The 12,642-nt window shown below is 61.4% G+C and overlaps 2 protein-coding genes across 6 annotated transcripts in view; one reads left to right on the top strand and one right to left on the bottom strand.

Annotated features, from left to right (window-relative positions):
- LOC133354284 (solute carrier organic anion transporter family member 4C1-like) overlaps positions 1-5,950 on the bottom strand; it is a 32,397-nt gene extending 26,447 nt beyond the window's left edge. For 2 of the 3 annotated variants that reach the window (XM_061571015.1, XM_061571013.1), the window contains exons 1-4: positions 2,830-5,950; positions 2,049-2,373; positions 1,111-1,374; positions 57-260 (exon numbers count right to left, since the gene is read on the bottom strand). In XM_061571015.1, coding sequence (XP_061426999.1) covers positions 57-260; positions 1,111-1,374; positions 2,049-2,349 — 769 coding nt within the window. In that variant the 5' untranslated portion in view covers positions 2,350-2,373; positions 2,830-5,950. Of the gene's footprint in view, positions 1-56; positions 261-1,110; positions 1,375-2,048; positions 2,424-2,829 lie in introns of all 3 variants that reach the window. The other variant, XM_061571014.1, reaches the window with a different exon arrangement.
- A 498-nt stretch (positions 5,951-6,448) lies between these two features.
- On the top strand, positions 6,449-12,497 carry LOC133354289 (GDP-D-glucose phosphorylase 1-like). Of its 3 annotated transcripts, none has more exons than XM_061571025.1 (3): positions 6,449-6,588; positions 7,568-7,680; positions 10,121-12,497. In XM_061571025.1, the coding sequence occupies exon 3, from the start codon at positions 10,216-10,218 to the stop codon at positions 11,437-11,439; it is 1,224 nt and encodes a 407-aa protein (XP_061427009.1). In that variant the 5' UTR covers positions 6,449-6,588; positions 7,568-7,680; positions 10,121-10,215; the 3' UTR covers positions 11,440-12,497. The 3 variants fall into 3 exon arrangements, with proteins under 3 accessions (XP_061427009.1, XP_061427010.1, XP_061427011.1); XM_061571026.1 differs by lacking the exon at positions 6,449-6,588 and adding an exon at positions 7,150-7,384; XM_061571027.1 differs by lacking the exons at positions 6,449-6,588; positions 7,568-7,680 and adding an exon at positions 9,016-9,082.
- Positions 12,498-12,642: the final 145 nt, after the last annotated feature.

Genomic DNA, 12,642 nt, shown 5'->3' with positions numbered 1-12,642 from the left:
ACACGGGCAGCAGCAGCAGCTGTAGCAGCAGGGGCAGCAGGTGTGATGATAGTCACCAATGTAGAGCGAGGACTGGGCCTGCGTGACGCTCTCGTCCATGAAGGCCGTGCCGAGCGTGTAGAGCGGCGTGCAGCCGGCGCCGTGCAGCAGCTGTCCCAGCACGAACACGAAGAGGTACGCCGAGAGGGAGGGGGCGGCCGCATCGCCGCCCCCCCCGGGCGGGGGGCACGACGAGGAGTTGCGCGTCGCTGAGCACGTCTCTGGGGACGCGGAGTGGAGCCGCCGTGAGTCGCCAGCGGCGGCGTCGTCATCGTCGTCGTCATCATTATCATCATCGTCGTCATGATCATCGTCATCATCATCGTCATCACCATCATCATCGTCATCGCCATCATCATCGTAGTCGTCATGATCGTCATTATCATCGTCGTCATCATCGTCGTCGTCGTCGTCATCGTCGTGTAGCTGCCCTGAAGTGTTGGAACCACCTCGCTTCGTCTATTGGCATCTCCATTCTGCCATCGCTCTCCTTATTTAAACTGACTCTATTATTGAAATCACTAAGGTTTAAGTACGAATGTAATTTTACAATATGTTTGCTATCGTTATTGGTGTTTGTTTTTTTAATCTGTAATTGTGGAATGCTTCGACGCTGTCTACCGGCCGAGCCGCCCTTAAAAAATTAAACTTCTTAGCTCAATTGGCTTGACTCGGTAGGAAATGCACTCCTGCATCGTTGTCATCATCGTCGTCATCATCGTCGTCATTGTCGTCATCATCATCATCGTCATTATCATCATTGTCGTCATCATTGTCGTCATCATCGTCATCGTCATCATCGTCGTCGCTGTGGTCATCATTATCGTCATCATCATAGTCGACATTATTATCATCATCATCATTGTTGTCATCATCGTCGTCATCATCGTCATCATCATCGTCATCATCGTCGTCATCATCGTCATCATCATCGTCATCATCATCGTCATCATCATCATCATCCGCCATCATCATCCGGCCGACCCCTCAGAGACACGAGAAGCGCCGCTCCTGGGGAGACCCCCCAGCGGCAGGCGCCCCCCCCCCCCCCCCCCCCCACGAGCGACCCACCGAGCCGTTCGTCGCCGAGCCGGTAGGGCCCGACCGTGAAGTGCGGCAGCGCGAACACGAGCGATCCGGCGCCCATGACGACGGCGCCCAGCGCCAGCCAGCGCGGCTTGTGCCCGCGGCCGCCCAGGAAGGTGACGGGCAGCGTGCAGACGCAGAAGGCGATGTCGTAGCCCGCGGCCACGAGCCCCATGAGGGAGCTGCTCAGGTCGAAGCGCTGCTCGATGGTGGTGATGCTCACGTTCACCAGCCCGTTCACCGCCGCGCCTGCACGCGGCACCGGCACGGCAGGAATTCCACATCGCCGTGCCGTTCCCATCCCTCTCTCTCGCTCGTCGTAGCAGCAGCAGGAGACCTCGATATTGGCATTGAGATCCTGGGCCACATGGCTGCTACCGTCACGTGCAGAATAGCATAGGGGGATACTGCCCATGCCATCCACTCGCACACAGAGACAAAGTTCCCCCGTATAGTCTCAACAGACTATTGGGGCAAGTGCTGTTAGCGAGAACCTATGAAGGCCGGCACAGCACACGAGGGGGTGGAGGGCCAACACCACCAAGACCGGTTCAGATAATCGCCACTGGTGTTGGCCGTGAGCGAGAATCGAACCCGTGTCGCCGAGTTCGTAGCGCAGCGTAGCGCTAACCGCTACACTACCGCTCCACACAGACACACACGGATACACACACACAGATACACAAATAGATAAACAGACACACACACACAAACAGATACACAGACATATAAACAGATAGACAGACACACACACAAACAGATAAACAGATACACAAAAACAAAGATACACACACGCACATATACACAGAAACACAGATAGACACACACACAGACACACAGTTACTCACACAGAGACACACACCACCACACACAGACACAGAAAGAGGGGGGGGGGCTCGCCCCCACCCTCTCGCGGCCCTCACCCTGCAAGGTGCACATGAGTCCGAAGAACAGCAGGTAGCCCTTGGGGTTGTTGCAGACCTGCAGGCAAGAGGGCCTCACACGCCACCACCCACACGGACCCTCGCCAGCCTCCTCCTCCTCCTCCTCCACCTCCTCCTCCTCCCGCTCCTCCTTCCTCCTCCTCCCGGCTTCGTCGCCTTCCGGGCCGGCGTGGCCGCTTCTCCCCTCGGCCGGTGCAGGCTCCTCGGCGGCACGACGACCCCCATCCTCCTCCTCCTCCTGCTGCTCGTAGGCCGGGTTCGGGACGCCCCCGAGAGCCATGGGGAAGAGCCGGCAAACCGGGGCCTGCCGGGGTCACACGCCCAGACAGAGACCCCCCGCGTGGTCCACGGAGGCTGTTGGGGTGAGTGACGTTGCGGCGTACGAGCGGGCGGTGTGGCAGGCACCGTGCCGCCTTTGTCTCCCCAGTGTTGATGTTTACTTCACACGACACCAGGTACTCATTTACAGCCGAGTTGATCTAGGGGAAACCCAGGAGCGGTTTCAGATATCACTCGCCACTGACGTTAGCCATGTTTGGGAACGAAACTCTGCTGGTTGAAGACTAACAAATATAAAGGGGATACAAATCAGAGTGTGTCGTTAAGATGCAGTCGCTCTGTGATGGTGTAGAGGCAGAGGCACGCTGGGAGTGTCAGCAGCAGCAGCATGTGAATAGACTCGCGCAGAGACCCATGCACGCACAGCGAGACCCATAGACTCGCGTACAAACCCATGACTCCCTCCCTATTAAATAATCACCTGTCACGGTCCGTGCTGCGTGCGTGCCGTGCCTGTCGGCGCGCGTCTCCCGCGGTCGATGCGTCCCGTCCTCCTCTTGCGCCGCTCCTCCGCAGAGTGCCGGCACGCCCCGTGCCCGTCCAGCGCCAGCGGGGTGAACTTAAAACTCACATGGACTTTGTCACGTAAACTCACGCGCACGCACGCGGGTTCACCTACAAGACGCCACAAACGTTATCGGGTGCCGTGCGTGACCCGCAACGGCGCGGCGCCGATAAGGCGGTGACTCCGCGAGAGCCGCACACGACTCCAGAGCCGCCGGCGGCCCCCGTCGCAGCCGGCGGCGCGGCACGCAAAGGGCGCTCGCCGCACGCAACCGTGCGACGAACAGAGCAAAGAACGTTTTGAGATGACGAACCTTCCGTTGCGTGTGGCTCTCCGCAAAAACCACGTGTTTATACTTGTACACCTCCCATCCGCCACCCGGGCCTCCCCAGTTTCGACATGCAGACATGCAGTGTCTCATCAGGAGAGTCAGGCTGCTTAGACCGTTGGTTCAACACAAGAAAAAACTCTGGACTCGTTTCAACTTGCAGTGTCTCTTCAGCAGTCAGACTTGCTTGAACAGATGCTGGTGAACGGCCGGATGTTTAGTGGCAGTTGTGGAATGATCATTAACGCAATAATTGAGCCGACAATTTAAATCCTTCACCTTTCCTCTCCACATAAAAAAACTCAAAGAGTTGTTTCACACGTCCCATCGGCCACACATGCTTGCCGATAAACATCTGGCAGCTCTCCAGCATCGGTTGAAGCAATCCCAACCCTGCCGATGAGACACCGAAAGTCGAAAGGGGTCCAGAATTTTTCTCGAATTCAACTAAAGCTGGCGCTATGACGAACTCGCGGGAAGGAAGACCGCGTGGGCGATGGGACTTGTAAATAGAAACCGCTTTGTTTTTTACTTTACTTACGTGGAGGGCGGACGTGGGAAGGAGGGAGACGGAGCGCTCTGCCCGGTTATCAACACGGTCGGTGTTGAGCTGCCCCGTGCACCGGGCCAGCAGATAGCAGCGCAGATAACAGCAGCGCAGATAACAGCGCAGATAGCAGCAGCAGATAGCAGCAGCAGCAGGAACAACACGAGGCGGCTCGCGGGGACAAAGTCCGAAACGCTGGACTTGAGTCGGGTGTGGCAATCACGGAGGGCGGCCGGGCTCTCGACGCGAAGTCACCTGGGGACAGCGGGGGTCAGCTGGTGTTCACCCCGTGCGGACCGAGCGCGGGACGGACGCGCGATGATCCCACGCGCGTACGGACCGAGTGCTGCACCCACGCGCGTACGGACCGACCGCGGTGAACCAACGCGTGGCCCGGGCGGATCGGCGTTGGAGCGGGCGGCGAGCGGAAGGTCGCGAGTTCAATCCTAGGTTGTGGTGGGCAGGCCGGCTCGGCCCATCATTCCTCCCTCCGGGGGCAATAAAATCAATACCACGCCACTCGCGGAAGCTCAATAGAGACTTGGCCGTGCCTGCCATAGCGATGTGGAATTTCCACCATTGGCTCTGCGGGGGCTGTAACCGGAAGAGGAGCATCCTAAGCCTTGACGTGGCTCATGTGAGCAGCAGGAGTTAACAACACAAACGAACCATCACGGCTGTCTCGAGTGTGGAGAAGCCAACAAAGTAACTGGGCAGACGGTTCGCCTCCTTCCCACATCTGTTCCTCCATGTGAACCAACTCCAAGTCATTGTTTACACATCTCACCAGCCACACGGACTCCTGCCAGTGCACAATTTCAGAAGCATTGGTTCGGGCTTGCCTGGTTCGGGCTTGCCTGAGGCTCGCCTGGACCAATGCTTTTGGTGAACTGCCAATCCCCTTCAACGATAAAGCAGAGAAGCGAGCAGTGGAACTGTTGAAATTGAATTTTTATTCTTCACGTGACGCTGCACAGCTGCACAGGGGCAGGGAGGAGGCCGGGTGCTCCCGCACGTAAGCACGTTGAACTTCGATCGCACCGTACGAAGCCAACCAGGCCAATCGGAAGTGCGGGGAAGGACAACAGACCAATAACAACAACAACAGCCGCCATTCGCCACTAAGTGGCGGCGATGTCACCACGGCGCTTGCGCCAGGCTATGTGCACGTTAAGGCCACGTGAAGTGTCGAACGCCCGCTGGCAGGAGGTCACGGGGCAGACCCAGGTGCCACGGGTCGACTGACTGAGATGACCGAGACTACTTGCCGATGCATCACCTGTGCCCCCTACTGTGCAACTTGCTGTGCTTTAGCCGCCCGCTCGTTGTTGACTAAACAACACCAGAACCACGCACGCACAGACGCAATAGCGAGATTGTGACCCAAATTTTGTCACGGGGGCACTGTAATACCTGGGGCGGACTGCCCCCCAGGTCTTGCCTCACTGCACTTCATAGAATTCGACGCAAAGCAGTCACAGTGATGGCAATGTTACTGCGCTTGTTCACGTATGTTGAACTTCTTTCGCACCGTACGTAGCCAATCGTGCTCGTCGGAGGTGCGGGGGAAGGACCCTGCAGGAAAGCCTCACCGAGTCTCCTTTTCACGAGGGTCCTGCCAAGTTGTCGCAGTCGAGGGAGATGTTGCTGTGTGATGCCAATTGAGTAATTTGCTGGTTGAAACTAATATAAAACTAAATAATTTTTTATTTCACCAGGCAATGCCCTACTGAGCTATGTGGCTCTTTTCACAAGCGACCTGGCCACAAATGATAGCTAAACGAAGTGGCTTATCACGTGGAAATTTATATCGGCAAAACACACGTTTCTAAATGTGGAGGGAAAAACCGGACGATCCGGAGAAGAATCCACGCGACCACAGGGAGAAAGAGAGAGAGAGACATGCAAACGCCAAATATACAGCAGCAGGCATCAGGGTTGAGATCGAACCCGCTATCTCCTGCATACCAGGCGAGGGAGTTCACATCTCGCCACTGTGGTTAATTTACAAGCACTGCGATGTAGTTTCAGCCAATACCGGTTACATTGTGACTCTTTTATATAAATATATATTTGGCTACGGGAGAGAGAGAGAACACACAAACTCTGCGGGATAACGCGCCCGAGTCGGCAATGGAACCCAGGCCGAGTGTTACCACTGGGCTGCCCCCCCCCCCCCAACGGTGCCACTCACTGCCCCCCCCCCCCCACGGTGCCACTCACTGCGCTCTCACCGAGACCCCGCGGAGCAACCTCGGCGGTGAACCCGGCTACCGCCGCCGCCGGGCCGGTGAACGACGCGGCGGCCAGTTGCAGAGCCAGCCCGCTCGGCCCCGCGCCGATAAGGAGCACTGCGACCGTAAACTTGACGGCGGCAATAGCGCGTCCCGTTTGTAGCGCGTCCCGTTTGTAGCGTGTCCCGTTTGAAGATCTTATCGCGTGATCCGCCCATCTTGGACGAACGACCGCCGCGCCACCGGGGAGTCGGGGCGGCGGCCCGGCGGGAGGGCGATCGCCGCTCGTTGCGCAGATTCGCGGTTCGACCCCGGCGGTCTGCCCCGGTTAACGCTGCGGAGCGTAATATCCGTGTTGGTCGGGGTCATCTCCGTCACCGACGCAGTCGCCTCATTCACGTTCATCTCGTTCACCTTGCTCGTCACGTGCGTCACGCTCAACTCCGCAGGCCGCGCAGGAGGACGGCGGTGGCGGCGGCGACGGTGACGATCGGCGACTGGGCGGCCAGGGTCGGCCTTCGGTCGCTCGAGGAAGTGCCGGCTGCCGCCACAGGAACCCCGTTGGTGTAAGTGGCCCCCGCTCGCCCCGTGTCCCCCTCCCACGCGCAGTCGCGGGTCACCGCTGCGCCGCCGCTCGGCCCGCTCGCGGCTCCGAGCTCCGGGGACGAGGTACGGGCGGAGCGCGCGGAACGCGCGGACACGCCGCAGCCTGTGCTGGGCGGGCAGCGCGACGGCGTCGAGGTCCATGACGTCCCCGGGCCACGCACGGCGCGAGCGGTCGGCGGGAGAGGACGGGGGCGCAGCCTCGTCGCCAGTGACCCAGCTGGCTCGCCGAGCGAGCAGATCTCGACTTGGTTGTTTCAACTCCGACTTCTACTCGGCGTCTTTTTGTCGCTTACTTTGACCTCTGGTCGCCCCGCTTCGTACTTTGCTTCGCTGTTGTACTTTGTGTTGATGTTGTTGTTCCTGGTGACCCGGGTCACATGTGCAAACGAACACCGCTGCTCTTGGCCCGGTCTCTCTCTCGAGCTCTCGGGCCGTTCCACAAACATCGCCGCTCGTCGCGAACGAGTTCAGCGGCTGCGGGACCCCAGGACCCTGGGATGGGAGATGGGAGGGGGTGGGTAAAGGCGCAGCTCTGCAAGTGTTAACGAACTGTGTGTGCACGTTGCACCTTCTTTCGCACCGTACATTGCCAACCGTGCTAATCGGAGGTGCGGGGGAAGGACAACAAACTCAACACAAAAATCAGCTCGAGAGAAATGCGTTTGTCAATCTCGACGACTTCAAAGTGCACAGCTCCGCTTCCTCACATCTCACGGAAACGCGTTCCACACGGCCGCAGAAGCGCGTCTGAAAGAGGTAACGGCGCAGCCCTGAAAGTGCTCGCTCAAGCCGCTGCTGGCAGAAGAGACTCGGTTACAGGGAGCTCTCTCTCTCTCTCTCGAGGGGGGGGGGGGTATTTGTCCTCCTCTTCCACACTCACCAGACGCCTTGGAACACGCGGGGCGTGACGCACGCCTTGACCCCCCTCCCCGCCCACAGGCGACCTGCCCCCCTCACGGGCGTGCCCGCGGTACGGCTCGGGGACACTCCAAGTGGCGCGCCGGGTGATCAACTCGGAGGTCCGGCGCGTTGCTAACCACTCCACTGTCGCGGTGAGTGTGGGGAGCGGTGGCGCAGTGGTGAGCGCGGTGAGTGTGGGGAGCGGTGGCGCAGTGGTGAGCGCGGTGAGTGTGGGGAGCGGTGGCGCAGTGGTGAGCGCGGTGAGTGTGGGGAGCGGTGGCGCAGTGGTTGGCGCGGTGAGTTTGGGGAGCGGTGGCGCAGTGGTTGGCGCGGTGAGTTTGGGGAGCGGTGGCGCAGTGGTTGGCGCGGTGAGTGTGGGGAGCGGTGGCGCAGTGGTGAGCGCGGTGAGTGTGGGGAGCGGTGGCGCAGTGGTGAGCGCGGTGAGTGTGGGGAGCGGTGGCGCAGTGGTGAGCGCGGTGAGTGTGGGGAGCGGTGGCGCAGTGGTGAGCGCGGTGAGTGTGGGGAGCGGTGGCGCAGTGGTGAGCGCGGTGAGTGTGGGGAGCGGTGGCGCAGTGGTGAGCGCGGTGAGTGTGGGGAGCGGTGGCGCAGTGGTGAGCGCGGTGAGTGTGGGGAGCGGTGGCGCAGTGGTTGGCGCGGTGAGTGTGGGGAGCGGTGGCGCAGTGGTTGGCGCGGTGAGTTTGGGGAGCGGTGGCGCAGTGGTGAGCGCGGTGAGTGTGGGGAGCGGTGGCGCAGTGGTTGGCGCGGTGAGTGTGGGGAGCGGTGGCGCAGTGGTGAGCGCGGTGAGTGTGGGGAGCGGTGGCGCAGTGGTGAGCGCGGTGAGTGTGGGGAGCGGTGGCGCAGTGGTTGGCGCGGTGAGTGTGGGGAGCGGTGGCGCAGTGGTTGGCGCGGTGAGTTTGGGGAGCGGTGGCGCAGTGGTGAGCGCGGTGAGTGTGGGGAGCGGTGGCGCAGTGGTGAGCGCGGTGAGTTTGGGGAGCGGTGGCGCAGTGGTTGGCGCGGTGAGTTTGGGGAGCGGTGGCGCAGTGGTTGGCGCGGTGAGTGTGGGGAGCGGTGGCGCAGTGGTGAGCAAGCGCACTGACCGGCGTGGTGAAGTATGGTCAGACGGCCTCCGTGACCGGCAGCAGCGTGGCCTCCATCCAGCAGTGGATTGAGAAAGGGGGAGGGAGGGGGGGGCCGTGAATGGCGGGATCCCACGGGGGGCGCAGTGCCACTGTGCTCGACAGCTGTGCCGCCCACGTGGTTCGCGCGTGCGGCGACTTCCGGGTCGCCACGTGGAGGGGAGAGGCGGGGGGGGAGGTCGCGCGCGCGCGTCCCCACGGCGCTCTCCCTCGTCACTTTGCTCGATCCGCTGCTGGACGAGCGACTTCCTCGCTCGTCCAGCAGCGTGAGTGGGGGCCGGGGGGTGGGGGCCGGGGGGTGGGGGCCGGGGGGGTGGGGGCCGGGGGGTGGGGGCCGGGGGGGTGGGCCGGGGGGGTGGGGGCCGGGGGGGTTCGGATCGTCCCGTCCCGCCAGCTGATTGCGGGAGTCGAACTCGCGGTACGCTCACCACTCGCGCCACCGCTCCCCCGCATACCGAGACGGCGTGAGGTCGTCATCCCAACACCGTGAATGGACGGCTCGTTCGCGGTGTTGGATGATGCGACGGGATGTTGATCGTCTGCCAGGGCTTGTCCGCTGCCGCTTGAAGGCCGACGCCCACGCCGGCATCAATCGGCACGCGCGGTTCTCCGACGCCGCAGCCGATTCGATTCCATCGCTCCATCTCCGCGGTGGCGCCTCTCGCGCGGTCTCTCCTGAGGCTGCCATTCCATCGTGAGCCTCGTCCCCGGCATCGCCACAGGCGGTGTGCGGTGCCCAGGCCCCACTGCTCGATTAATATACAATGGTGCTCAGCTCTTTGCTCGATCCACTGCTGGATGAAGGTCGTGCGGACTGCGACGGGACACGACCACGGATGGTCAGCGCGGGCTCGTTAAAAGGGGCCCCCCACCAACCGGTTGAGATGTCACTCGCCACTGACGTTAGCCGTGGCCGGGAATCGAACCTACAGTGAGGGAAAAAAGTATTTGATCTCCTGCTGACTTTGTACGTTTGCCCACTGACAAAGAAATGATCAGTCTATAAATTTAATGGTAGGTTTATTTGAACAGTGAGAGACAGAATAACAACAACAAAATCCAGAAAAACGCATGTCAAAAAAGGTTATAAATTGATTTGCATTTTAATGAGGGAAATAAGTATTTGACCCCCGCTCAATCAGAAAGATTTCTGGCTCCCAGGTGTCTTTTATACAGGTAACGAGCTGAGATTAGGAGCACACTCTTAAAGGGAGTGCTCCTAATCTCAGCTTGTTACCTGTATAAAAGACACCTGTTCACAGAAGCAATCAATCAATCAGATTCCAAACTCTCCACCATGGCCAAGACCAAAGAGCCCTCCAAGGATGTCAGGGACAAGATTGTAGACCAACACAAGGCTGGAATGGGCTACAAGACCATCGCCAAGCAGCTTAGGTCGCCAGGTTCACAGCGCGACGCTAACCCCCCCCCCCCCCCCCCGTCCTGTGCACTGCAGTCGGGGTGGAGCACGTGGCTCGCACTGCGGAGGCAGCCGTGAGGGTTGGTGGATCACGCGCGCGTCGTCGTCGCCGCCCACGCGTCCGCGGGGCCATGTCGGCGAGCGGTGCTGGCCGCCCGTCCCCGCCGCCCGAGGTGTTCCGCTACTCGGACGCGGATCTGCGGAGCGGCGCCTCGGGGCGTCGCTTCGACGAGGCGCTGCTGCGGCTGTGGGACGAGCGCATGGAGGCCGGGGGGGTCTTCCGCTACGCGCTGCGCGCGCCGCCGCCCACGCGCCGCCTCCCGGGGCCCTTGGGCCTCCTCGTGCAGCTGAACCCCGAGAGGACCGCCCTGCGCCGGCCCGCGCAGGACGCCCGGCGCCTGGACCAGCCCTTCCAGCCGGAGCTGTTCAACTTCACGCGCGTCCCGCCCGCCGAGATCCTCCTGGAGATGCGGCGGAGCGACGACGTGGCCGAGTCGCCGGGCGACCTCGTGCTGGTCAACGCGAGCCCTATCGAGCGCGGCCACGTGCTGCTCGTGCCGGCGCCCGGCCTGCGCCTCCCGCAGGCGCTGACCGAGCGCGCCGCCCGGCTCAGCGTCGACGCGCTACTGCTGAGCTCGCGCCGGGGCCTGCGCGTGGGCTTCAACTCGCTGTGCGCCCTCGCCTCCGTCAACCACCTGCACCTGCACGCCTACTACCTGGAGCGCGCGCTGCTGGCCGAGCGGGCGCCCGCGGCGGCGGTGGAGGAGGGCAGCCCGCTGCACGAGCTGGGGCCGCCCTCCCACCCGGCGCGGGGCTTCCTGCTGTACGAGGAGGAGGCGAGCGCCGACGCGGCGGGGCGGCTGGCGCGCCGCCTGCACGCCGTCGCCTCCCGCCTGGCGCTCCGCGGCTACGCGCACAACGTGTTCGTGTGCCGGGGGGCGCCGCCCGGCCCGCCGCGGCCGCGCGACGACGGCGGCGTCGCGCCGAGCGGGGTGCGCGCGCTGGTGTGGCCGCGCGAGCCGTGCCCCGGCGCCAAGGAGCTGGCGCCCCGGGCAGAGGAGGAAGACGGCGCCGCGCGGTTCAACGTGGCGCTGTGCGAGCTGGCGGGGCACGTGCCGCTGGCGAGCCGCCGCCTCTTCGAGACGATCACCGAGGCGCAGGCGGCCGGCGTCATCGGCGGACACTCGCTCGCCGAGCAGCCGTTCCGAGCGCTGGCCCGCGAGCTGGCGGCGCTGCTCCGGGAAGACGCCGCCGCGGGGACCGGGGACGACCGCCGCGGAGCGTGCGGCGCCAGCGACGAGGGGAGCGCAGCGTGCGGCGCTAGCGACGGGGGTGGCGCAGCGTGCGAACCTTGAGTCGTGTTCTGTGCCAATTAGTCGTGGACAGAAACTTGTGATGAGCTGTGCAGGTGCATGCTGGGTAATGAGAGATGTAAATAAACGTTGCGTTTCACGACGCGCCAACACAACCTGCCGGCCTACTGTCCCACTCGCCTCATCTTAAACCGCAAGTAGTTGTCCAAGCGGATTCTGTACAGGTTTTGATCTTCTGCGTCTCAGCAGCAGTTCGAACAAGAGCAATATTACGATTCGCAAATGCTTCCTGGGTTAGATTGCGTGAATACAATGCCAATGTGTGCCTTGCACCCTCCTCCACCTGACACGGCCAAAGAAATTAAGCGGCGACGCGAACAGACACGCCGCTTGCTACGGCTGTGTTGGACGTGTGTGGATCGCTGTACCCACGTACCGGTGCACTGAGAAACCATAATGCTATTCACCACGCGCGCGCACGCGTTCACGCGATGGCCTCATTTATTTGGCTGTGTCGGGCAGAGGAGGGTGTACGACACAACATTGGCATTGTACTCGCGCGGTGATCCGACCCCCAAAATAAATCCATTTCGAATCGTAACATCTGTCGCGAAAGCCCACCTCTTCTCTCGCCAATTCACAGCTGTCAACCCCTTATCTGTGCCTACCTTCTTACAAACCAACTCAGACCATATTGGTCACCTAATGCCCTTAGAAATCTCAACGTTCATCCTACAAAATACCATCACATTGGAGAAACAAAATTTTTTTGCCGGATTGAAACGGTTGTACGCCGTATGGACCTCAAATCTAATACTTCCCTGCACAAGAATACGGGGTAAACCATATGTGTTGAGAGCTATGCCAATGCTCTTCCCCTCCTACAAACTACCCTCTTATCGCTGTGACTCCAACCTCCATCCTTGCACTCCCGCTGCCATCCAAGTCGTTGCATTCTGTGTCACCGTTTTTGTAAGCTGCGTGAAGCGCCTAGATGCATGCTCGCACACACGCTCGCACGCACGCTCGCACGCACGCACGCTCGCACGCACGTTCGCATGCACAAGAATCCACTCCACGGCGCCGTTCAGCTGGCGAATACAAAAATATTTATTGAGATTCGGGGGGCTCCCGCGAGGCGTGGGTACAAATCCGCCCCCTGCCCCCTTCTTCCCGAGTCGCGGGCGTTCAAGGACGTTTCACAATCGCGGGGCGCGTGCGACTCGTCACCATTGTGATCTGCGT

The sequence above is a fragment of the Lethenteron reissneri genome, chromosome 46, assembly GCF_015708825.2.
Source record: "Lethenteron reissneri isolate LAM-NWPU_2019-01 chromosome 46, ASM1570882v1, whole genome shotgun sequence".
In the NCBI taxonomy this organism is placed as follows: domain Eukaryota; kingdom Metazoa; phylum Chordata; class Hyperoartia; order Petromyzontiformes; family Petromyzontidae; genus Lethenteron; species Lethenteron reissneri.
Note: the sequence above shows the minus strand (reverse complement) of the source record. Positions and strands in the feature narration are given on the sequence as shown.

Bases quoted from the DNA above. Each gene is read 5' to 3' on its own strand.
- LOC133354289 (XM_061571025.1), top strand. From the start codon at position 10,216: ATGTCGGCGAGCGGTGCTGGCCGCCCGTCCCCGCCGCCCGAGGTGTTC.